The sequence below is a fragment of the Phocoena phocoena genome, chromosome 9 (genome assembly GCF_963924675.1).
Source record: "Phocoena phocoena chromosome 9, mPhoPho1.1, whole genome shotgun sequence".
Lineage (NCBI taxonomy): Eukaryota > Metazoa > Chordata > Mammalia > Artiodactyla > Phocoenidae > Phocoena > Phocoena phocoena.
The window spans coordinates 50,224,691-50,248,513 of NC_089227.1; the positions used below are offsets into that span (position 1 = coordinate 50,224,691).

Consider the following 23,823-nt stretch of genomic DNA (forward strand, 5'->3'; position numbering starts at 1 on the left):
GTGTGGCCTGCAACATTAACAGTTTTATTCTCCTACCCTTGGAGAGAATGCTAGTTTCTGACTGCATTCTAGAGGATTACATGAAGTAAATCATGTTCAGAAAATAACCTTAGTACAACAAAAACTTGAACGGGAAGAAATGCCTTTACTACCTGTGCTCTGAACATGCTCATTTCATACATCTGCCCTTTGTACATACTTTTCTCAATACCTGCAATACCCAAACTCCCTTCAATCTACCTGGTGAGTCTTCTCTATCCCTACTGACTTCCAAACTCTTCACTTCAGATGCATGTCTAATATAGCTTGATCTTCTTTCCTTAATAATCTAGTGTGCTTTTAGGTCTCTTTGTAAGAAAAATTAACTTCATTTAATCACGTATTATAGTATAAAAATCTCAGATCTATTAGTAGAATCAACATGTGCTCAAGTGAAAACAAAGTTGCTTTTAAAGACTGAATTCTTAAAAGACTACTGAATTTCATTCAATAACCATTACTGAGTATGTACTATGAAAAAAACTGGTCTTAAATTTTTATAAATTAACTATCATTTCACAGAAAATATAATCATTCCTGCTTCTTGCTTTGATAAGCTGCAATACAGGCAGTTTCAGTACTGAAAAACAGTATTTCAATCTTTATATGGAATTAATTCTTTCAACTGAGCTCAGTATATTTTCTAATATTTTTCTGATCAATTAGATTTTGTCACTCCTTTTAAGTCTCATAACTCAAAGACTTTGGAAAACTAGGGATAAGGGAGAAAACGATCTCATGAATCTACAAGTTCAGTTGAAAATTCTTATGCCAAAGATATGTGACCATGACCCAAATTAATATGTGAACCCAATACAGCATTAAATCATACTTTTCTTTTTTGGAGTATTATTTTTGTATATTTAACAGTGATGTTCTACTTAAGTATTACAGTGGCCTATTATTGTTTGCTTTAAGCCTTACCCTAAATTTCATAAACTTAAAAGTGGCCATTAATAGTCTACTGGTTACCACCAAGTTTCACTGTGGTGATTACACATCAGTACAGTACATTTCTCAGCAATGGGGAATTTTCTCTGCAGTCTTGGCTTTGGCTCCCTTTGCAGTGGATCACTTGCGGGTGTCCTGGGTCTCTTGCCTCCTATCCAATTTTCTAAAGTTCCTCCATCTTTCTGAATTAAAATCCTATTTGGGACTCTTTCAGGACTATCTTCAGTTTTTACTTGAGGTCTCCCTATCTCTCGCCACCAGAGGTAACCACGTATACACTGTGTTCGTATACACTGTGAACGTATACACTAGTTCTTCTATTTCTCTTCTGTCTTCATTATCAGGATCATTATCTTATGCAAGGACAATCTGTCACAGTCCCTCCAAAAATCTGTACTGATTAGCCAGGTCATTCTCCTTCTTCTTCTCTAATAAGACTTATTTGTGAATATGGAATGATTGATCCAATTTTACATTGGCAAGGGATAACTAAAAATAGTCACCCATTTCAAAATACTTGCTTTATATCTCAAATCACATACTTCTGGTCATTTTCTCCTCAAGAATTAAATACTATACTAATTACTTCTTGTGGTGCATTAACTCTTTTAGGCAACTGGTAAGTACACTAGATTAATAACTTAATAAAATGAAAAGTTATCTTGTTACTTCTCCTGTAAACACCTTTCCTCTCCCATCTGTATTGGCTGTCTTGTTCAAGCCCTTATGTTCTCTCACCTGGACATGTTGAAGTTGTCTCAGAAACAGCTTTCTTACCTAGTATCTCAATAGCCCCTAATTCATCATCCACACTTCCACCTGAATGATTTTTCTAAGCAAACATCTTCAGTTATCACTTTCCTACTCAAAACTCCTTTTTGGTGTCTCAGGGTAAAGTCCGACCTCCCAGCATTACATATAACCCCCACCCCTGCACATGCAGTCTCATCTCTCACTGTACCTTTGCACTGGTTGAACTGAATTATTTGCAGTCCTTGAATACGCCATGCTATTTCACAGCCCTACTTTACCATGAGCCTAGAATGCCCTTCCTATTCTGGTCTGTGTGAAGAACATCTATCAGTTTTCAATACACGGCTTATGTATCAATTATTTTATAAAGCTTTCCTTACCTCTTTCCTAGATGATCTCCTAACTAATCTGCTCCTTTGTCCCTCCCCTCCCTCACAATGTATCACAGGTATACTGTTCTCTCACACAATCTTTATACTTATTTTTCTGAGTTTTGTACATACCTGTCTCCAACTCTAAAATGTAAATTTCAAGAGCATAGAGGGCATCTTATTTCTGTATTCTAACATAAAACAGCACTAAATAAATGCTAAACACATAACGAAGATACTATTTAAAAGCAACAAGTTACTCCTAAGTTTTCTCAGCATTTTTTTTGAGCTGGAGACAAGCACTTCTAAAAGCCACTGGACATCTCCACACATACGTCCTGTAGGTACCTCAGGTGCAAAATGCCCACAACAAAATTCATTATTTTCCCCTGAAAATTACTCCTTTACCTGAATTTCCTAATTTCACCAATGACATCATGATCTACCCTGTGACCCAAACTAAAAATTCACCTTCCTACTTCTGACCTAGCTCTCCTTTAGTCTACCCTTCCTAGTTATCAGTTATTTTGATAAAAATATCTTTAACAATGCCACTTCCTTATTCAAAAAAATGCATTCTATGGCTTATTCTGTTAATAGGAAAAATTCAGACAATTTGGCAAGAACCCTCACAATCTGGCAACACCTACCTTTCCAGTCTCATCTCTCACAAATGTCTCCCCTGGACCATAATTTTAAACTCCACAGAATGTATAAAGAAATGCAGGTAGGTGGGCAATAGCAAGCCATCTCTAATAGAAATATAGATGTTTCTAGGTGTCAGAAGCAGGAGAAGAAAACAAAATCCAGTCGTCTTGTCATGTTTAAAGGTGTTGCAGGGTAATGGTATTAATCTCTTTATGGAACTCACACACATAGACATGCCCATACACAGATAGGGCTAATGGGTGGGTATCCAGAGAGCAATGGCAAGCTCTATCTGGTATTCAAGAGAGAGATACAATGAACCTGGGGAACAAGAACAATCTATACAAATCTTTTTGATTTGGGAAGCAGGTACTCAAAAAATATTTGTTGACTGAATGATGAATGTTCAGGACAGAAATGATTAATCAGCCCTCACTAAAAAATATCCTAAAATTATCCACTTCCCTTTGCTCCCATTTAAAGGACATGAGCCTTCTCATCATGTGAAAGGGATCGCCCTCATTGTCAGTGAATAAACTGGTATTCTGGTTTACATAAGTAGTGTCTTTTCCATGGATCTGAATAACCCCGAATCAGTACACAAAATCGATCTTGTGAATGTAAACTGCTGAGAATAATCTCTTGGGCAATGGTATATTGCCCAACATAATACAAGCCTTTAGGGACTCATGGCTGCCAGCCAGTCTCTCCCAGTGTCACTTCAGCTGCTGACATTACCCACCACATCTCTGCTTCTGTGGATATGCTGAAACCCAACTCATATCTTGCTGCTGTCAGGAAGATTCCTTAACTTCCTCTGTGCCCAATCTGAGTTAGTTGTTTCTGTTTTTGTATTCTCATCTTTATCCAACTGTGTTAGTTAACATATGATACTGTAATTATCTGCTTCCCTTCTAGCCTCTGTACTCTTTGAAGGCTGGCATCATCTTTATTATGTGCTTTGCCCATAATAAGTGTAGATGAAGTTTGTGAATTCTTAATCCTCATCTGCAATACTTCAAACTAACACCATTCTTTAAAATGTTAAAAACCACCAAATTCGTTTTCATTTATATTAATTTTATGACAGTTGTCATAAAATATTTACTTCAGGAGGTGAGAAATTATGGCAAAGCAGATATATTTACTTGTCAAACATGGGAATTGCTATTAGGAAGGCTAATTCAAACCCATTCTGTTTCCCCTGTGTCACTCAATCCAATCTGTTAGCTTCCTATCTGTACAATGGGACAACCAGCATCAATCTCATAGCATTTGTGTGAGGATTAACAGAAGTAATATATTTATAGACATCTCAGTAAAAATTAGTTATAGACATGGCATTTAATGTAAGTAAATCTACAGAACCACATAAGAGCAAGAAATTAACTTGCCTTATCCTCCACTGTAAGTTTCCAAGGAAATAAGAAGCTTCCTCTCAATACAGATCATACATTTCTTCTCATGAAGTACAGAAAAGCTAGTTAGCCCACCCCAGGATAAAAGGGAAGGACTATAGGAGCAGAACTTAAATGTGACCCCTGTTTACCCTGGAGTCCTAATAAGTCCGTTAGAAACATGGAACCTGTCTATGCTTTCCCCACCCCGGGATCTCCAAAAGGATGTTGGTTAGAGGGGTTAAAAAGGCGGGCTCTCGCATTAACAAACTTGAAAACTTAAAACTTCATTTTTAAATGAAGACTCTAAGAAATAAAACCACGTTATCTTTTGAATGCTATTATAAAATATGTAGCTATCTAAAATTCCTCTTACGTTCTTCTGGTTTCATTTCAGTTATTTTTTGTAGCCAATTTTTCCATGTTTGGCAGTCACAAGGCTCATGGGCTTCACCAAGGCACTCCCTAAAGAGGAAAACGTGGAAAAGGCAATTTAAAAGTATCCTTCATCAACATCAAGGTAAAAGCACAGGTGGGAAGTACTGTTCCAAATGTAAAGTTGAGAACACTGAGGCACAGTGACTACTGAGAGATGAAGCATTTCAATAGAGGAACTGGAAGCATGATTCTAAAGCTCAATACCACTAGGACAGATTTTCTTTCATCAGTACATTTATTCACACATTTTAAAAAGTTCCAAATAGATTACCTAATATTTATAATTTAGCCTCTCATGCCTTAAGAGCTGTAAAGTATTTTTTATCAATTGGGTTCTGTCTCACTAATAGTTTAAAGTCTTGCAGTTCAATGGGTGTTCCCCTGCCCAGCAGCATTGCCATTACTCAGGAGCTTGTTAAACATGCAGAAGAGCAGGCCCCATGAGACCTACTGATTAGAATCTGCATTTTATCAAAATCACCATATGACCCTTCCACATTTTAAAGTTTGGGAAGTACTATTTTACATCACATTCTTGTCATTACTTTTACCTCTGAATCCCCAAGTAACAGCAAGGGCAATCTAACTTACTTTCAAGTTTGATAAATTCCAATTTTCTCTGTCTTATTGGAATTTGGCAAAATTTTATTTAAATAATTAAAACTGTAGCAATATATTATTTGTAACTTAATTATATATTCTTTCTATAGGTATATAGAAGTCAAACATTAGGGACTTCCCTGGGGGTCCACTGGCTAAGACTCTGTGCTCCCAATGCAGGGGGCCCAGGTTTGATCCCTGGTCAGGGAACTAGATCCCACATGCCACAGCTAAAAGATCCCTCATGCCGCAACTACAGATCCCGCATGCTGCAACTAAGACGCAGCGCAGCCAAATAAATAAATAATAAATAAAATTTAAAAAACAAAAATGACTTAGAGCCTTTACGAATTATTTAATTCAATATGACATTATATTCTGTAGCACAAAGCTAATCATTCTAGTTAATAACAAAACGTCATTTTGGGCAAAGAAAAACCCAATCTATGGGTGTCATCATCACCATCACATCATCATCACCAGTCTCATTTTAAACAAAGATCTTTTCTTTTTCTTAATTTTTCTTTTTTCTTGGCCAAGAGGCATGTAGGATCTTAGTTCCCTGACCAGGGATGGAACCTGTGCCCCCTACAGTGGAAGCACAGTGTTTTTGTTTTTTTTTTTTACATCTTTATTGGAGTATAATTGCTTTACAATGGTGTGTTAGTTTCTGCTTTAGAACAAAGTGAATCAGTTATACATATACATATTTTCCCATATCTCTTCCCTCTTGCATCTCCCTCCCTCCCAACCTCCCTATCCCACCCCTCTAGGTGGTCACAAAACACCGAGCTGATCTCCCTGTGCTATGCGGCTGCTTCCCACTAGCTATCTAGTTTACGTTTGGTAGTGTATATATGTCCATGCCACTCTCTCGCTTTGTCACAGCTTACCCTTCCCCCTCCCCATATCCTCAAGTCCATTCTCTAGTAGGTCTGTGTCTTTATTCCTGTCTTACCCCTAAGTTCTTCATGACATTTTTTTCCTTAAATTCCATATATACGTGTTAGCATACGGTATTTGTCTTTCTCTTTCTGACTTACTTCACTCTGTATGACAGACTCTAGGTCCATCCACCTCATTACAAATAGCTCAATTTCGTTTCTTTTTATGGCTGAGTAATATTCCATTGTATATATGTGCCACATCTTCTTTATCCATTCATCCGATGATGGACACTTAGCACAGCGTTTTAACCAATGGACCGCCAGGGAAGTCCCTAAACAAAGATCTTGTTTACAAAGTTTAAGTTAAGAAGACATGCCAACTGACAGGTAGAGTCTTAACTAACTATGAGGTAACATTTCACTACGTTAAGAATGTATCAATTCTACTTCATACCCATTAGGATGGCTACTAGTTTTGAAAAACAACAGAAAATAACAAGTGCTGGGAAGGATGTGGAAAAACTGGAACCCTTGAGCATGGCTGGTAGGAATGTAAAATGATGCAGCTGTTATGAAAAACACTTTGGTAGTTCCTCAAATAGTTTCAACAGAACTGAAAACAAGGACTTAAACTTTTACACCAATGCTCATAACAGTATTCACAACAGCCAAAAGATGGCAACAATTCAACTGTTCACTGACATATGAATGGATAAACAAAATGTGCTATATACACTCAATGGAATATTAGCCATAAAAAGGAATGAACTTCTGATACATGCTATAACATGTAATGAATTTTGAAGACATTATGCTAAGTGAGATAAGCCAGACACCAAAGGACAAATATTGTATGACTCCACTTATATTAAATATCTAGAATAGGGAAATTCATAGAGACAAAGTAGAATAATGGTTACCAGGAGCTGGGGTCGGGGAGGGAGGATGGGGAGCTATTGCTTAAATAGTTGTGGAGTTTTTATTTGGGATGATAAAAATGTTCTAAAATGGATAGAGGTGATGGTTGCACAACACTGTTAAGGTACTTAATGCCATTGAATTGTATACCTAAAAAATCACTAAATACCTGGAAAGAATAACTTAATTTTCTTAAATTTCTGACTTATTACCAAATCTGGCATTTGGGAAACCTTTTCCATAACTGTGGTTTTATACAGCTCCTTAGTAACTTAGTGATAATTTAATAGACATTAATAAAATATTGCATTGATTAAAAGTAGAAGTAGATAGCATCTACAAAGTAGATCTTTCAAAGTAGATCTTTGAAAACTAACACATCAGAGAAAATAAGCCTGAACTTCTCCAAAGTACAGTACAGTGATGACAATGCTATCAGATGTAACAGGTGACTGATAATCTGGATTATGCCATGTGTAGGAAGACAGAGTATTCTGATAGAAATAATGAAGATACTGGAATGTTCTACAGATACTGGAAAACTAATTTCCTGAAGAAAGCTTTAACCAAGACACCAACGACTGGTAGCAAATACTCTGACAGACAAACTGTAATTACACAGGATAGTGGGAAAAAGCATTCTAGGTTCAGTTATTAAGGGCACAGAACTTGTTGGTGAACAAGTTATAATAGAAGGGGCTATCCTGTGGTGGCAAGGAAAATGCCTACTCCTACCTTCCCTCCCAACAATGAATATATTCAGTTATATCCAAGCAGACATCTCTTGGGGATAGCTCTCAACTGATTCTGTCACACGTAGTTCTTAAAAAGAAGAAACTGTTATTGGCATTTCTTGTGGTTTTTGCAATCATTTTTAGAAAATATTTTTGAACTTTTGGGGGAAAGAAAGAAGAAAACCCTGAATCACATGCTTTTATTTTATAAAGATCTCTCTTGCAAAGCTTCTTTATGCATGAAGCAGACTTTCTTTCTCTTTGAAACACTAGATAAGTAAGGGCAGCAGAATTCTACTTAGAATTTCCTTTTTTTCTTAGAATTTCTGACTAATAGGCAAAGCTTTTATACTATATGAATAGGAGTAGGAAGCTATGTAAAAACAAAAATTGCAAATTAATGCTTAGAGAGGTGAAGCAATGTAAAAATCCTAGAATATACATATATCATATACCTACATATATCAATCCTATAGCTTAATGAATTTCAAAAATGAAAGGTAATAAAGTTAAGTCCTGAATTTCTATGTCAGAAAATGATGATACTATTTGCTAAGTTATCTACCACCCGTATAATAGGAGAAGGAGTAAATAATTACCAAATGTGATCTTAAATCCATGTGGTCATCCACAGATCCCTTAAACTGGGATAAAATTCCAAGCAGGGCCTGTGATCTTGCCATATAGTTTCCAATGGATACTGAGTATAACCAGCCTGATATTTTGGGGTGTGAGAAAGAATAGCTGACATATTTTCTCCAAACACTAGACTAGAAAGGTACAGTTTATAGCATCATATATGTTTATTGGCATATATAGCTTTTAGAATCTAATCTACCTTGGTAGGTTTTTCCATTAGTTTCCGTATTTTCAGTCAAACCAAACTTACTACTTGCAGCATACAAAGAGAGGTGGGGAAGAATACAAGAAAGTAAAAGCTAATCTACAGTGAAAACTAATAAAAGCTAGGCCACAGAAACCACAGAGTTTAAGAAGACAATGCCAATCACAGATTTTTCTTTCCTTTCAAAACTTTATTATCCTCAGATCTTAGCAAATGTTATCACCTTCTTAATCTTCTATACATTTTACTAATCTATGTTTTCCATTTTTGTAGCCTCTCCACCAATCCTCTTAATCAGCTTTTTTCATCCAGGGGTGCTTACCTGAACCAGAGGGCTCAGAAAATGATTTTCTGAAGGATAGTACATAATTAGTACCATTCTAGATGGGGTGCTTTAAGGCACTAGAGCTTAAGTTTCTCAAGAAACTAACTTCAAAGAAGAAGCTCCTTTATTTTCTTCTTTTAATATTCTTACTAATAAAGTAGATTCATATTAATCTAAGGAAAATTTATATGCAAACAAGTAAGCTTGTGTGTATTCAATAACTCACTTCTCATTTCTGTTGCTGGATCCTTATCTCTTCTGGTGGGATAGTGAGGTAGAATTAGGACTCAACCATCGAATAGTAAAACACGTAAAACTAAAAATTAGGAATTTGCTTTTTAAATGTTTTGAAAAATTATCTTAAGGCATGTGGATATAATCTATTATTCAGTATTTTGTTGCTATTTTACTTGCTAAACCTGATTTAGCCATGAAAGTAGTAAATGTGGTTTTCCTTTCATTAATCACTATATTCAAGCACTTAGCCAGAAGCCTCCCAAGCTTTTTCTGTAAAGGGCCAGATAGTAAATATCTTGGGTTTTGCAGGCCATATGGTCTCTGTCACAACTACTCGATGCTGTCATAGCCTGAAAGCAGCCACAGACAATAGGTAAACAAACTGGCAATGAGTGGGTGTGGCTGTGTTCTAATAAAACTTTATTTTTAAAAATTGGTGCAGACACTACTTTGCTGACACCTGACCTAGAATTCAGTGCTATATATAGGTTGGCAGTTCAAGAGATATTTTTAGCTAATGATAATGATGATGGGCTTAAGAAATAGACCTTTGACGGTAGGGATATTTCCATAACTGCCTTTTTACTATCTAGCAGTGCTACAGTTTGATTTTGGTTTCTGATAAGCATATGAGTAAAGATTAGAGTTTTATATCTACCTCAAGTACAATATTTCCTTGCATATGTGATAAATCTGGAAATGAGCAAAAAGCATAACAAATACTATTTCTTCTTCTGATCACTTAATTAACAAAAACAGTTATTATAATTGAATAAAGTATAACGCGGATGTCAGACAAACCTACAGTTAAGAGACTATATATAGTTACATGGCCTATCCATTACTGATTTATCATCAGTTCATACTTACTAAGTATTTATCAGGCACTAGAAATTAAATAAAACATAAGACACAAACTGGTTCTTAACTGGTACTGTGCATTAGAATCACATAAGAGCTTTTTTTTTTTGAAGCCCCACTCCAAAATCCAGTAAATCAAAATATCTCTTGTCGGGGTCTAGAATGAAAATTTGGAAAAGCTGTCTTAATACTAAATTCTGGGCATGCCTGGTTAAGAATCACTGCTAGAGACTTCTACTTTAAGAAATGATGTTAAACTCTAAACATTTTCTAATCTATGGTGAGTAATTTGGTATTAAAGTTCAAGTGCATGGGCTCTAGCACCAAACAGAGCTGGGCTTTAATTCCATTTCTGCCAATTCCTAGCTGCATAACCCTGGGCAACTCCTCTGTGCCTAAATTTCCATATCTGTAAAATGGGTATAATAATATCACTCCGTTCATAGCATTGTTAGAATTCAATATTTGAAAATATTTGGCAAGGTGGCTGGCACACATCAAGCACACAATAAATGTAAACTATCACCACTCTTTACATATTTTTTAATGAATAAGAATGACATCAAAAATACTACAATTTAAAGGCCTGATTCAAAGTATCAAGTCTCTTTAAAAACTGTCAGAAAGGTGATTAGGCTATTTCAACTTGTCTTTTACTGACCAGCAGAAGAGGTGTCCTTTTCCACAGTCCACAGCAGGGGCTCTGAGCAAGGGGAAGCTGAGTGTATCAGACCCAGATGTGTTTGACCCTTGTTTTGTTAGCCTGACTGCTCTTTCACAGCCTGGAGTAGGACACCATTTAATGGCAGGATTATTTTCAACAAAGGCCTGTTTAAACAGCAATAACAAAACATAATAAAACATTTTAACTCTCAATTCTAATAGGGAGTGTACCCCATATGTCAATTTACTTTAAAGCAAAAACAGAGTGAAATAAAAAAACAAAGCGTAGTCAGTCTCAAGAAACACTTAAAATAGTATTGGGATATATAAAATAAGAAGGAAAAATGTGGCAATTACCTTAGTAATGACATGACTTTTAAAATTTATGTTTTCTTTAATCTAAAAACCAAGTAGATGATGATAGAGTAAAAATGCTGTAATTTAAATACAGAAAATGTGTAATTTAAAAATGTTTGCTCATACAATGTGCCACTTTTCTGATGGAAAATAATTTTTATAAATAGAATCTTGTGATTATTAGTTGCATCAGAACAGTAAATTTCTAAATGGTACTCTAATAATACATAAAAATCAATATTATAAACATAGAATTACCATATGATCCAGCAATTCCACTTCTGCATATATACCCCAAACAATTAAAAGCAGGAACTGGGATAGATATTTGTACACCCATGTTCATAGCAGCATTATTCACAGCAGTCAAAAGGCAGAAACAACCCAAATATCCATGGATGAATGAATGCATAAACAAAATGTGGTATATACATTATTGGACTATTATTCAACCTTAAAAAGAAAGGAAATTTTGATACATGCTACAACATGAATGAACCTTGAAGACATTATGCTAAGTGCAATAAACCAGACACATAAGGATAAATATTGTGTGATTCCACTTATATAAGATGCCTAGAATAGTGAAAGACATAGAGACAGAAAGCAGAACAGTGGTTACCAGGGGCTGTGGGAAGAGGGAATGGGAAGTTAGCATTCCATGGGAACAGAGTTTCAGTTTGGGATGATGAAAAAAATTCTAGACATGGAGAGTGGTGATGGTTACACAACAAACTAAAAGTACTTAGTTCACTTAAAACTAGTTATAATGGTAAAGTTTATGTGTATTTTGCCACAATAATAAAAAAAAGAAAAATGTAAATAAAAAGTCAATATTAAGATGCTTTCTATGTTAAAGAAACAGTAGGACTTCTTTTTTAAAAGTCCATGTATTAGGGTTTAGACCATAAAAAAATCTGAACAAGACAGTTAAAATGTAACTTTTAAATCACACAAAGATTTGCGTACACTTCTGAATAACTCCTGGGTGAAAAAGAAGATGGGGAAAAAAAGATGAAATAAACATTATAATTTGTTTTATGAAACTATTACTTGAAATTAAAAAATCCATAAATTTCCAAGTTGATAATCTTTATTTCTAAATATTTACACTGAGGAGTAAAAATATGTCTTCTGGAAAATTTAAAATACTTCCTATTTACTTTGAACGTTATCTTGATCAATCAGTTATAAAAGTTCAACATGCAAATCAATGAATAGTTCGGAGCGATAGTTTTATTTTTTTTGTAAACTACTATTATGGCTTTTTGCTTTTACTTCTATCATGATTATAAAATAATGCTTTCGTTTAAAACTTTAGTTTAGGCCACCATGCCCTTATGCAGTTTTTCTGACAAAGTCAGAGTCCATTACTTTGTTTTCAGAAATAAAACAAAAAAATTAAAATCTGTTATATAGGTTTAATAAAATTTAAATTTTGGAAATCACACAGATAATTGGCAGCATACCTTAATATCAAACTGTAGGTATCGTTTGTCCATCTCCTTAGAAACTACGCTTTCTATGATATCCACAGGAACAAGTTGGAAGCAATCATATGCAGGGCAGAAAATGTTGTGAGCTTCACCTTCTTGAATTTTCAGATTCAAAAACCTATTAAAATTATCAATTGATAGAAAAAAGGCAAGGATATAATTTGCACATTCTAAGAATTTTTTCTTGATGCTGAATTTTCTGTTAGAGTATAATTAAAATATACCAATGAACAAACTGTGTAATATCAATTGTAATACATTAATTCATATAATTCACAAACACTGAACACTTATTACCTGCCCAACCATTCATTATATATGTATGAATATTTATATACAGATCTATGTTTTATAATTTCTTTAACTTTGTTTGCTTTATCCTCTTTAAAAATTTGAAACAATATATTTAACATTAAAAATAGAAATAAGTGGTTTAGAAAGGTCATATTCAATTCTCAATATTCTACACCTTTAAATTAAAGAGAGCAATGGTACAGAATTAAACCATAGATAATTCAAGAGATTTTTGAGGTGGCATTGGAATACAGCATAACTTTTCGAAGAAAAGGTTTTCTGCTTATATTTCATTTAGACAAATATTAAAATGAGTTTCATGTCCTATTCTAGGCACACTAGTTGAGGTAGTACAGAAAAGGCATCCTGGAAAGTGGCAGGAATCTAGCCCAAGGTGAATTAAGTAGTTAACAGCAAGATTTTTTTTTTTTGGATGTCTGATCGTATTTACTTGTTACTCTAAGAACATCTCATTTTTGACTGGACTCAGACTTAGAAGTAGAAGCTTTCAGAGGACAGCCTCCGTCTCTTGGCAATCTGTTCCTGGTGTTTTTCTTTGGCCTCCTTCATTCTCTTGGCCAAAAGTTTAGCATATTCTGCAGCCTCTTCCTTATTTTTCTTAGTACGCTGTTTCTTCAGAGCAATTTGCCAATGTTTGTGTTGCAGAACACGTGGAGTAACAAGATGCTGAATCTTGAGTGCTTTGGTCCTAGGTTTCTTACCTTCTTTGTTTAGGGGCTTTCTCACAACATACTGGCGGACATCATCTTCTTTAGAGAGATTGAAAAGTTTGCGGATTCTGCTAGCTCTTTTGGGCCCCAGGCGACAAGGCACAGTAGTATCAGTGAGTCCAGGAATATCCTTCTCCCCTTTTTTACAATGACCAAATTGAGAACGCTCAGATTGGCATCCACAATGCAGCCCCGCACAGATTTGCGCTTTCTTTCTCCAGTCCTCCTTGGTCTGTAACAGGAATGCCCCTTACTCAGTAGCAGGCAGACTCGGCCACGGGTCAAGACACCCTGCTTCATGGGGAAACCCTGTTTGTTGTTCCCACCACTGATTCGGACCACATAACCCTTCCATTCTTCACCCAGAGCATCAGCACCAACTTCTGTGGCCATACACTTCTCATAAAAGGTTCGAAGTTTTCATTCATCGTCCACTTCAATGAGTTTCTGGCAGCCAGTGGCCGGGAAAGAGATGTTCAGCTTCATTCTGAAGCTGCCGACCGCCTCCGAGGCGCCACGAAAAAGAGCAACAGCAAGATTTTATATTAGAGAATTCCAGGTCTGCCACCAACAAGTTATATGACCTTAAGCAATTCGTTTAACTGTCCTGGGCCTCAATTTCGCTATATGTAAAATGGAGATAACAATATGTACTTCTCAGGGTTGTTATACAGATTATATGATATAATGTATGTGAAATATTTACATAGTGCCTGGCACAGAAAAAATTCATAAATTTTAGTGAGGGTTTTATCATTAATATTTCCCATGGAAAAAGAAGAAATAAACTTTAAAAAAAATTTTTATTTATTTATTTTTGGCTGCGTTGGGTCTTTGTTGCCGTGTGTGGGTTTCCTCTAGTTGCGGTGAGCGGGGGCTACTCGTCGTTGTGGTGCACGGAATTCTCATTATGGTGGCTTCTCTTGTTGCTGAGCATGGGCTCTAGGTGCGCGGGCTTCAGTAGTTGTGGCACGCGGGCTCAGCAGCTGTGGCTCGCAGGCTCTAGAGCGCAGGCTCAGTAGTTGTGGCGCATAGGCTTAGTTGCTCCATGGCATGTCGGATCTTCCTGGGCCTGGGCTCAAACCCACGTCCCCTGCATTGGTAGGTGGATTCTTAACCACTGCGCCACCAGGGAAGCCCTGAAGAAACAAACTTTTTTTTTGCAGTACGCAGGCCTCTCTCTGTTGTGGCCTCTCCCGTTGCGGAGCACAGGCTCAGGACGCACAGGCTCAGCGGGCACGGCTCACGGGCCTAGCCGCTCAGCAGCATGTGGGCTCTTCCCGGACCAGGGCACGAACTCGTGTCCCCTGCATCGGCAGGTGGACTCTCAACCACTGCGCCACCAGGGAAGCCCGAAACAAACTTTTGAAGTGTGAATTTCCCTTGCCTGAGGAGACATATCCAAAAAAATATCACTAAGAATGATGTCAAAGAGCTTACTGCCTATGTTTTCTTGTAGAAGTTTGTGGTTTCAGGTCTTGCATTTAAGTCTTTAATCCATTTTGAATATATTTTTGTGCATGGTGTGAGAGAGAGTAGTCCAACTTGATTCTTTGTATGTGGCCGTCCAGTTCGCCCAGTACCATTTATTGAAGGGGTCATCTCTTCTCCATCGTATATTCTTGCCTCTTTTGTTGCAGATTAATTGCCCATATAAGTGTGGGTTCATTTTGGGGCTCTCTATTCTGTTCCATTGATCTGTGTCTGTTTTTGTGCCAGTACCATACTGTTTTGATAACTGCAGCTTTGTAGTAAAGTTTAAAATCAGGGAGTGTGATGACTCTAGCTTTGTTCTTCTTTCTCAAGATTGCTTTGGCCATGAAGGGTCTTTTGTATGTCCATATAAATTTTAGAATTATTTGTTCTAGTTATGTGAAAAACGTCCTCAACAATTTTTAAAAGTGTAAAGGGATGTTGAGACTAAAAGTTTGAGAACAGCTAACTGTAGAGTTCCTTTTTTCACATAGCAGGATTCTCTTCCTTTTAGCTATGAATAGGTTCCCTGTAAAGTTAGATATAATTTATCTTAATACTTATAGTCCCCTGTCAAAGTGCACAACGTACTTAGACATAGTTACTATATAATGATGTTTTTGAATTTTATGTATTTAAATACATCAGAGCAGGTTTAACTATCTCTGGGGAATTAAATGACAGAACTGAGAAGACCTCACTGAAGAAAGCATCATCTCTCTGTGAGCCAGTCTACTAATTTTCAGCAACATAGAATTTCTCACTAAATTTAAAAGCAGAACATAGAGTTGATGAATGTTAGTGAAAGAGAGAAATCTGGGGCAAACTTTATCTATATTTTTATCTTGTAGGTCAGCTTCACAGATTATATCGTAAGTTCCCACTGTTTATTATCAAGCTTAGTAAGATGGTAATAACTAACATTTACTGAGTGGTTACTATATGCCAGGCCCTGTTCTAAGCATTTTCCATATATTAAGCCATTTAACAAAAAACTGGCAACAATCCTATAAAGTACTCACCACTGTCACCATTTTATAGTTTAGGAAATTGAGGCACAGGAAGGTTACCACTTAGTAAATCAACAACTAATCAGTAGCAAGAAGGATATTCTAGGCTGGGTAGAAAATAGTAATTTCCCTTTCATTTAAGCCCTTGGCATAGATGCTTCAAAGTATCTGTATAGACTGAGATAAAGGGGTAGAGAAGAGTAAGATAAATTAAGATGTTTTCAAAACTATCTAGGGACCTTTAAAAATTCTTCCTTGCTTCTTAGACTGAAGAGTTTTTCTATATGCCCATGAAAGGACTGCAATTAATTTTAAAATGGTTTTATTCACATACGAGTCATTCAATCTGGTACTTGTTTTACTGATGCTTGATTTGACAAGAACTACCTGGTAGGAGAGAGGAGGAGTATCCTAGGTAGGCTGATAAGGTACCATGGAAAACAATAATTAGATCTTTCAAATTTAAATCTTACCATTAAGTATGGGAGATGGTTCCTGTGATAGGAGTTTGGAGAGGAAGGTCAAGGACATTCAAAAAAATTCAAGTAAATCCCTTAGAGGGGCTCAATTTTCACAGAGAAATCAACATCAACAGTAACAACCTTGGTAGAACCCAGATAATACTTCCTAATATAATACAGTTGACAATTTTAAGCTAAATAAAGTACTAAACCTGTGGAAGATTTTCTGTGCTCAGAACCAGCTCAAAGTTTGCTTTGTGAGTTCTGACCTCTGCCAACTAATTTATCTGTATCAGCTGCACTGATTTGATCCTATCTAATTAGATTCAGAGTAGAGTCTAATCTATGTTTTAAAAAGAACAACCAGATATTCTTACTTATTCTGATTTTTTTTAAAGCAGATTATTTCTCCTTTCCAAATAAATAATATAAATATAATATACAAATCCATTTATACAAATATAAATCCAAATATAATCTTCCCTTATATCCCAATTTGGAAAACAGATAAAGAAAATGTACTCAAAATGAAACCACAGTGACAGAAAGAAGATCAGTGGTTGCCTACAGATGGGAGGTGGAGGGTGGTGGTGGAAGGATAAGAGGGAGGCAGAAAGAGAAGGGTGGGAGGGATTTCAAGGAGAAATGAGGAAACTTTTGGGGGTAATGGATATATGCATTATCTTGATTGTCATAATGGTTTCATGGGTATATATGTATGTCAAAGCTTACTGAATTATTTATTTTGAATATGTGTTTTAGTGTATGCTATCCATACCACAACAAAGTTATTAAAAAAAAAAAAAAAACAGAAAATTTCCTCAGGTTCTTGCTCTTTCACACTACATGGTATTCCCTAGTTTCTATACTTGGTTCCTAGTATTCTACGAAAAAGAACAGTTTGAAAACTTTTTTCTTAAGTATTAGTGATATGCTTTGCTTAGGTCATAATCATTAGATTTACATGTCTCCAGAGATAACCTGAAAACGTATTGCTCATTATATTGATCTTCTTCATTTAGTTTATAAACCTCTCTCAAAAAGTACAACATTAGAGCAACATTAATGGATGGTGAGAAAGTATAAATCTTGGCAAGGTAATGGGAAGGAGAATAGAGATAAACATGAGGAGGAAAATAAAATTTCAGTTTGTAATATAGACCAACCATGCTTAGCAGAGACATCTAACTTTGAATTGATTAAAAAGGAATTTTAAGCATCCATATTCTTACAGATTTCTAAGGCTATCTGCTTGTCACAAAAAGTTCAGAGAAAGCATAAAAACAAATGCTTAAACAATCTTGGGATATAAGAAACTGATTCTTGATATTGAGGTGCAGCCTTAAAATTTACAATAGATGAGAAAACTTATTTACCTACATCTGCTTTGTTCCCCAAAGTACCTTACATTAAGCAAAATAACCTCAATTACTAAATTAAATAATTTTACTAAATTAAATAATTTTACTAAATTAACAGATAGGAAGATGTCAAAATAAAAACAGAATTCTTCTTTAGTAGTAAAATATAACACATTTGAGTGTAACTCTGAAACCAATATAAATAATCCATATCATTAAATACTGAAAGCAAGCAATTTTATTGCCAAATCAGAGTGCTATCATGCAGTAAGAAACACTAAGCTGCACATATACTCACGACTCCCAACATCCTCTACAAAAGTCATGTCCACAGGGCATATCCACTGGGTCTTCAAATACAGAAATACTGCACATACAAATGTCACACTGGAAGTGAAGAAGAAAATGATTTAAACAAAGTCATACCCTGGAGATAGAACATCTCTTTGTTCATTAGCTTATGGCAAAAATACTAGCATAGTAATTATAAACAGTGTTTCAAAGTTATAAGGGAAATTAAAGTTAGTGTGCCTACCTTTGACTAAATAACAAATACCAATGCTTATCTCATTATAAATTATTGTGGGATTTAAATGTTTTAATGCAAAAGTGAAATTCTTAAATTCCAAACGTATGTGTTAAATTAGTCAGCAACTATTTGTTTGGAAAAGGAAATACAAGAAACAAATCATTGCAATCTATTCAAGTCAAGATCAAACTGCTCCTTGCAAAATAACCACTTCAATATCATGTCCTTCACCCTATACGCACCCCAGAAAATCTACAAAAACGGAGTAACTCTGTTTTTTCAATACAGCAACTCAGGATATTCAGAGGAGCAATTTAAGGATTTCTACCCAGGGAACCATGCTACAAAATTGTGTATCTTCTAAACAATAACTACCTTTATAATGTTACAGATGTGAATTACAGAAGTAGGATTCTGTTTTCCAAGAAGGCCCAGATAAAATCTGGAGTGCATTCATATTTATAACATATTTTGTGTGGCTGAATCATTTGAGAAACATAAAAATTTCCTGTAACAGTGGTTTGCCAATTAAAAATGCACACAATGGCAGTACTGTTTCTCAATAAAAAGCAAATATTTATTTTGGAAATGTATCCAGATGACAAACTCCAGAAGTTTTACTGAAACAAATACATAATCATCAACATATGATAAATGTCTTCAGAAAAATATAGAAATATTTTCATATCTTTGGGTTTCAGGTGCCTATCACAAACTCAACTTTTAATATTTCAGTATGGTGTGCTCAAAATTTTAAGCAATTGGAGATTTTAAGTGAAAATATTGTAGATGGTTTTCCCAAATTCTCTTATGTTTTGTTTTAAAAGAGAAAAAGAAACCCCTTTTGTTTTTCAATCTGTAATTCAGAGATCTCAAAAATAGTCTGTGATAATAAATATTTACCAAAGCATGAAATAATTGAACCTTTTAAGTAGGGTATAGGATTCAATTACAAGAATTATGACTAGAGGTTCCATGAAACAATATTAAAACTAAAACTATGGGAAGTACACTGAATACTAAACCATACCAAACTGGTGTCCAAATCCCCAGGAGATAAACTTATTTCATCTGGAGAGGTGATGGAAGAGCGTGTAGTCCTTGGAGTTCTTGGAGAAGGGAGTGTGTCCCAGGCATTATACCCACTTGGTGGTGGAGTTGGCATTTGAACACCTGATCGTTGGCAGCAGTCCTCTGGGTTGGACATCCAAGCTTCAAGTAATTTCTCCCTGTCCCAATCTTTAAGAAAAATAGAATGGATATCTCTCAAATAACAGAGAAAATACGGTGATGTTTTAAGAGCTTCATAATAACAAAAGAGAATAAGTTAGAGAGATATAGGTCATCTATGGAAAAAAAACTATTTGTATCAAAATAGTAATCGCAAATGAATGTTTATGATTTTATATCCATTCATATTTTTAAACAGAATTTAAAGTTTTATAATTTATCATGGCTTACAACCATGTCAATATCTAATAATATGGTCAAAATTTTCAGTCATTTCTACTAATAATCAAAAGTGGTGGCTCACATGTCATTGGAATTTACTAAATTTTTATAGGTATAGGTTTGATTAAGCCATTTTACTTTTTCAAGAATAATATGTAACTTCACAATTGGCCTCACTGCTGTCAAGCTGTAAAATGATTACACAGCTAACTATAAGCATGTCAAAATGCCAACAAGTCCTAAAAATCATTTGATAAACAGCTTGAGAGCAGAAGGAACTTCTGAAGAGATTATGATTATAACGTTTTAGTGGATTTGATATAAATTGCACATTAAGTGAGCCTGGTTCTGGCTTAACTAAAAAAAGGTTACCTTCCTAGTACAAACACTTTAAAAATAGTCAAGTGAAGTATGTTATTATAAGTGCAGGGCCATAAAAACCTAACCCATTCAAAACAATAAACTGATATAGCCAATGATTTTCCCAGGTGTTTTATATATATATTTCATTTACTCCTCCCAACAAACTCTTCAATCATTGAGGTTAAGAAACCAAGACTCAGGGAAATTACACAACTTGCCCAGGCTCAAACAGATATGAAGGATTTGAAACAAATTTCTGTGAATCCAAAGTCTGTGTTCTTTCCACTGCAGCCCAATAAAGCATAGGGTCAAAAGTAATATGAGTCAATTATTTACCATGGGCCCATTCTATATCATTTTATAAATCAAATACAAATAACTGTGAAAACTTTCTATATAAGACTTTTTTCAACCATATGAAGTCAATATATTTGGTGGTTTACCAGGATAATTATGATTCAGACATGCAATGAAGATACAGTGTGTTTCCATATGTGCAAAGGCACAGAAATATAATGGAGAGACATGAGCAGCTCTGTAAAGTTACAGTATACTATATTGTGATTTGGGGAGATGGAAGATAAGATTGAAAACAGGAGTCATTACAAAAGAAGAAAAAACACTGCACATGAGTGCATTCTAGGAAATGTTGCTAAATGGACCTGAGTGTTTTGATAGGACATTACAGGCATACCTTGGAGATATTGCAAGTTTGGTTCTAGACCACTGCAATAAAGCAAATATAAAGCAAGTCATACAAATTTTTTGGTTTCCCAGTGCATATAAAGGTTATGTTTACACTACATTGTTTTTTTAGCTATAATGCTATTACACACTTAACAGACTATATAGTACCTTAATTAAAACGTTTTATTGCTAAAAAACACTAACCATCATCTGACAATGTAGGGTTGCCACAAATTTTCAAATTGTAAAAAATGCAATATCTGCAAAGCACAATAAAGCAAAGTGCAATAAAATGAGGTATACTTGTACTTACTTAAAAAGTTAAAACTTTCTTAGAACAATATTATTTTTCAAATCTCCACTATAATACTTTTTCATAAATGGAAAAAAAGAACTACTATAATTTATATACACACATATTAAATTCTAGTCTTATCTACTACAAATATTTTCCAGCACAATTTCTGCTTGGATTCTATCATATCATTCATTTAGCAAACATTTATTGAATGTCTTTTATGTGCCATACACTATGTCAAGCTGTAGGGATATAACAGGAGGAAAAAACAGGCATAATTCCTACTTTCATGGAACTTAGCGTCTAGTAGGGAGAAAGACATTAAGTAAAATCAACACATTAAAAAAAAATTATCACTGTCAGAAGCACCATTAAGAAGAGGTAGAGACTCCCATTCAGGGAGCTCATGGCTTGGAGTGGACATCCGAAGGATGAGTGGGAGCTAACTGGGTAAAAGGAAGAGGGAAAGACATTCTAGACAGATGGTACATAGCATGCTAAAAGGCCTTATGGTAGGAGAGAAGGTAGCATCCTTGTGAAATTAAAAAAGTCAACGTAGCTGGAGCATGGAGACCAGAGGGGAAGCACTGTGTGAGTGAGGCTGAAAACAGGCAGGGACTAGGCCATGTAGAACTTTTAAATAATACTCCTATCATCAGTTTAGAAGTGACAGGAAGCCAGTGAAAACTGGGCTTAGGGTTAGGAAGAACAGGTTGTCACGGTTAGATCTGAAAAGATCATTCTGACTACAGTATGGAATAACAAAGAAATTGGATAGGGTGAGAGTAGAGGGAAAGGTAGACTAGAAAGGAGGCTACTGGGAAATACCAGTGAGAGATTACGGTAGCCAAGGCCATGGCTGGCCGCGGTGGAGATGAAGAGAAAGGAAGAAGTTAAGATCTGGGACGTGAGACTGAAAATTTGGTAACAATGGGATATAGGGTCTGAGGGAGAGGAAATGTCAAAGTTGTTGTCCCAGGTCTTCCACATTGGTTGGTTGGTGCTGCCATCTATGTAAATAGGGAATACCAGAGACTCAGGTACAGGTTTAAAAGCATGATTTTAATTTTAGACATGATGAGATTAAGGGGCTTTTGAGATATCCTAGAGGTGCTTTCAAATTGGCAGTTATATATAAGTGTATAGAGCTCAGAAGTCTAGTTTTAGAAGGAGAAATCTGTATCTATGGAAGCCGTGGGAGAAGATGTCATTTCCTAGGAAGAGAGTAGAGTGAGAGGACGTGTGGACTACTGATGTTTAATTACCTATAGAAGTGATGAGTCTCCAAAGGAGATTTAAAAAATACTTCAGTATACATTTACTCTAAGGACAAGCAAACTAGCCTTGGTCTCATATTTTAAAAAAGAGGTAAGTAAATTTTACTTATTTTCTCATTAGGTAACTTTGAACTATATAAGTTACTTTTATTACTGAGGAAATGCTCAGAAAATGACCTTTGTATTCTTAACAGAGTCATCCTTAAAATTCAATTACTACTTAGTAAATACTGCCAAACATTTCTGTCTTCTGTCTTCAACCTCATTACTTTGGGACTAAATTTGACAGTAGATAACATAATACTTAAATCTATTTTCCTGTGGAAAGCTGAATGAATGTTACCAAGGATACAATCTATAAATCTAACAAATAGTTCAGTTTAATAGCTCTGAAACAGAGCCCATCCGGATTTTGACAGCAATTAGTATAAACTGCAGCTCTGTGCACTGTCTTTTTTATTCATTAGCATGGTTTATCTCTGAAAATCTTATTTGATTATCAAAATATCACTGATATTACCTAAACAATATAGAAGAGATGTCCATCTGAAAACCTGCATTAGCCTCTATTATATGCCTTAATAGGAGACTGAAATATAGAACTCTTAAGTTATCAAAAAAGTTATCACAGAATAGACAAATGTCAAGTAATAAAATTCAGTTAGATATCAGGTTATTAGAATTGACCCTACTATATAAAAGAAGTAACTTAGGGAAATATCAATGGAATGAAAATGGAGGTGATCATTTAAAAATACTTGATGACACAATGTGTAAACACCAGAGAAGAAAATCTTTGTTTTAATTACGATTACTAGTTAAGTTAGCCTTAGATTCTATATAATATTGTAAGTTAGAATTATGATATACTATATAATTTAGCTAAATGTAGATACCTGTGGCAGAAATGGCCATAAGTACTACACAACAGTTCTACAGAGTAGAACTATTGCTTGCAGTTAACTGTGACCATGTGACTGAATTCTAGTCAGTGGAATAGGTGCGGGAGTGATTTATGCCACTTCCAGGACTGGCTCAAAAAACTTCCCACACCTATTTCTCCACACTTTTTCCTTTCTGATTGGTTGTCTGGAATGGAGATAATCCAGGCAACCTCAGAAGCTACTTTGTTAATATGGCAGAGTCTCAGTCAGTCTGAGTAACTGTGTGGAGCAGAGCCCCTGTCCCATTCCTAACACTTTAGACTATTATGATTAATAAATGTTTACTGGGCTTCCCTGGTGGCGCAGTGGTTGAGAGTCCACCTACCGATGCAGGGGACACAGGTTCGTGCCCCGGTCTGGGAAGATCCCACATGCCGCGGAGCGGCTGGGCCCGTGAGCCATGGACACTGAGCCTGCACATCTG

At 35.5% G+C, this 23,823-nt stretch overlaps 1 protein-coding gene and 1 pseudogene across 2 annotated transcripts in view; both read right to left on the reverse strand.

Annotated features, from left to right (window-relative positions):
* The window catches only part of ANKIB1 (ankyrin repeat and IBR domain containing 1), a 106,364-nt gene that overhangs the window by 23,609 nt on the left and 58,932 nt on the right, over window positions 1–23,823 (reverse strand). For both annotated transcript variants that reach the window (XM_065883766.1, XM_065883765.1), the window contains 5 exons: window positions 19,409–19,617; window positions 18,148–18,236; window positions 12,493–12,637; window positions 10,665–10,831; window positions 4,536–4,624 (listed from right to left, as the gene is read on the reverse strand). In XM_065883766.1, the coding sequence (XP_065739838.1) occupies window positions 4,536–4,624; window positions 10,665–10,831; window positions 12,493–12,637; window positions 18,148–18,236; window positions 19,409–19,617 (699 nt within the window). The remainder of the gene's footprint in view (window positions 1–4,535; window positions 4,625–10,664; window positions 10,832–12,492; window positions 12,638–18,147; window positions 18,237–19,408; window positions 19,618–23,823) is intronic.
* On the reverse strand, window positions 13,284–14,030 carry LOC136128197 (small ribosomal subunit protein eS6-like; annotated as a pseudogene).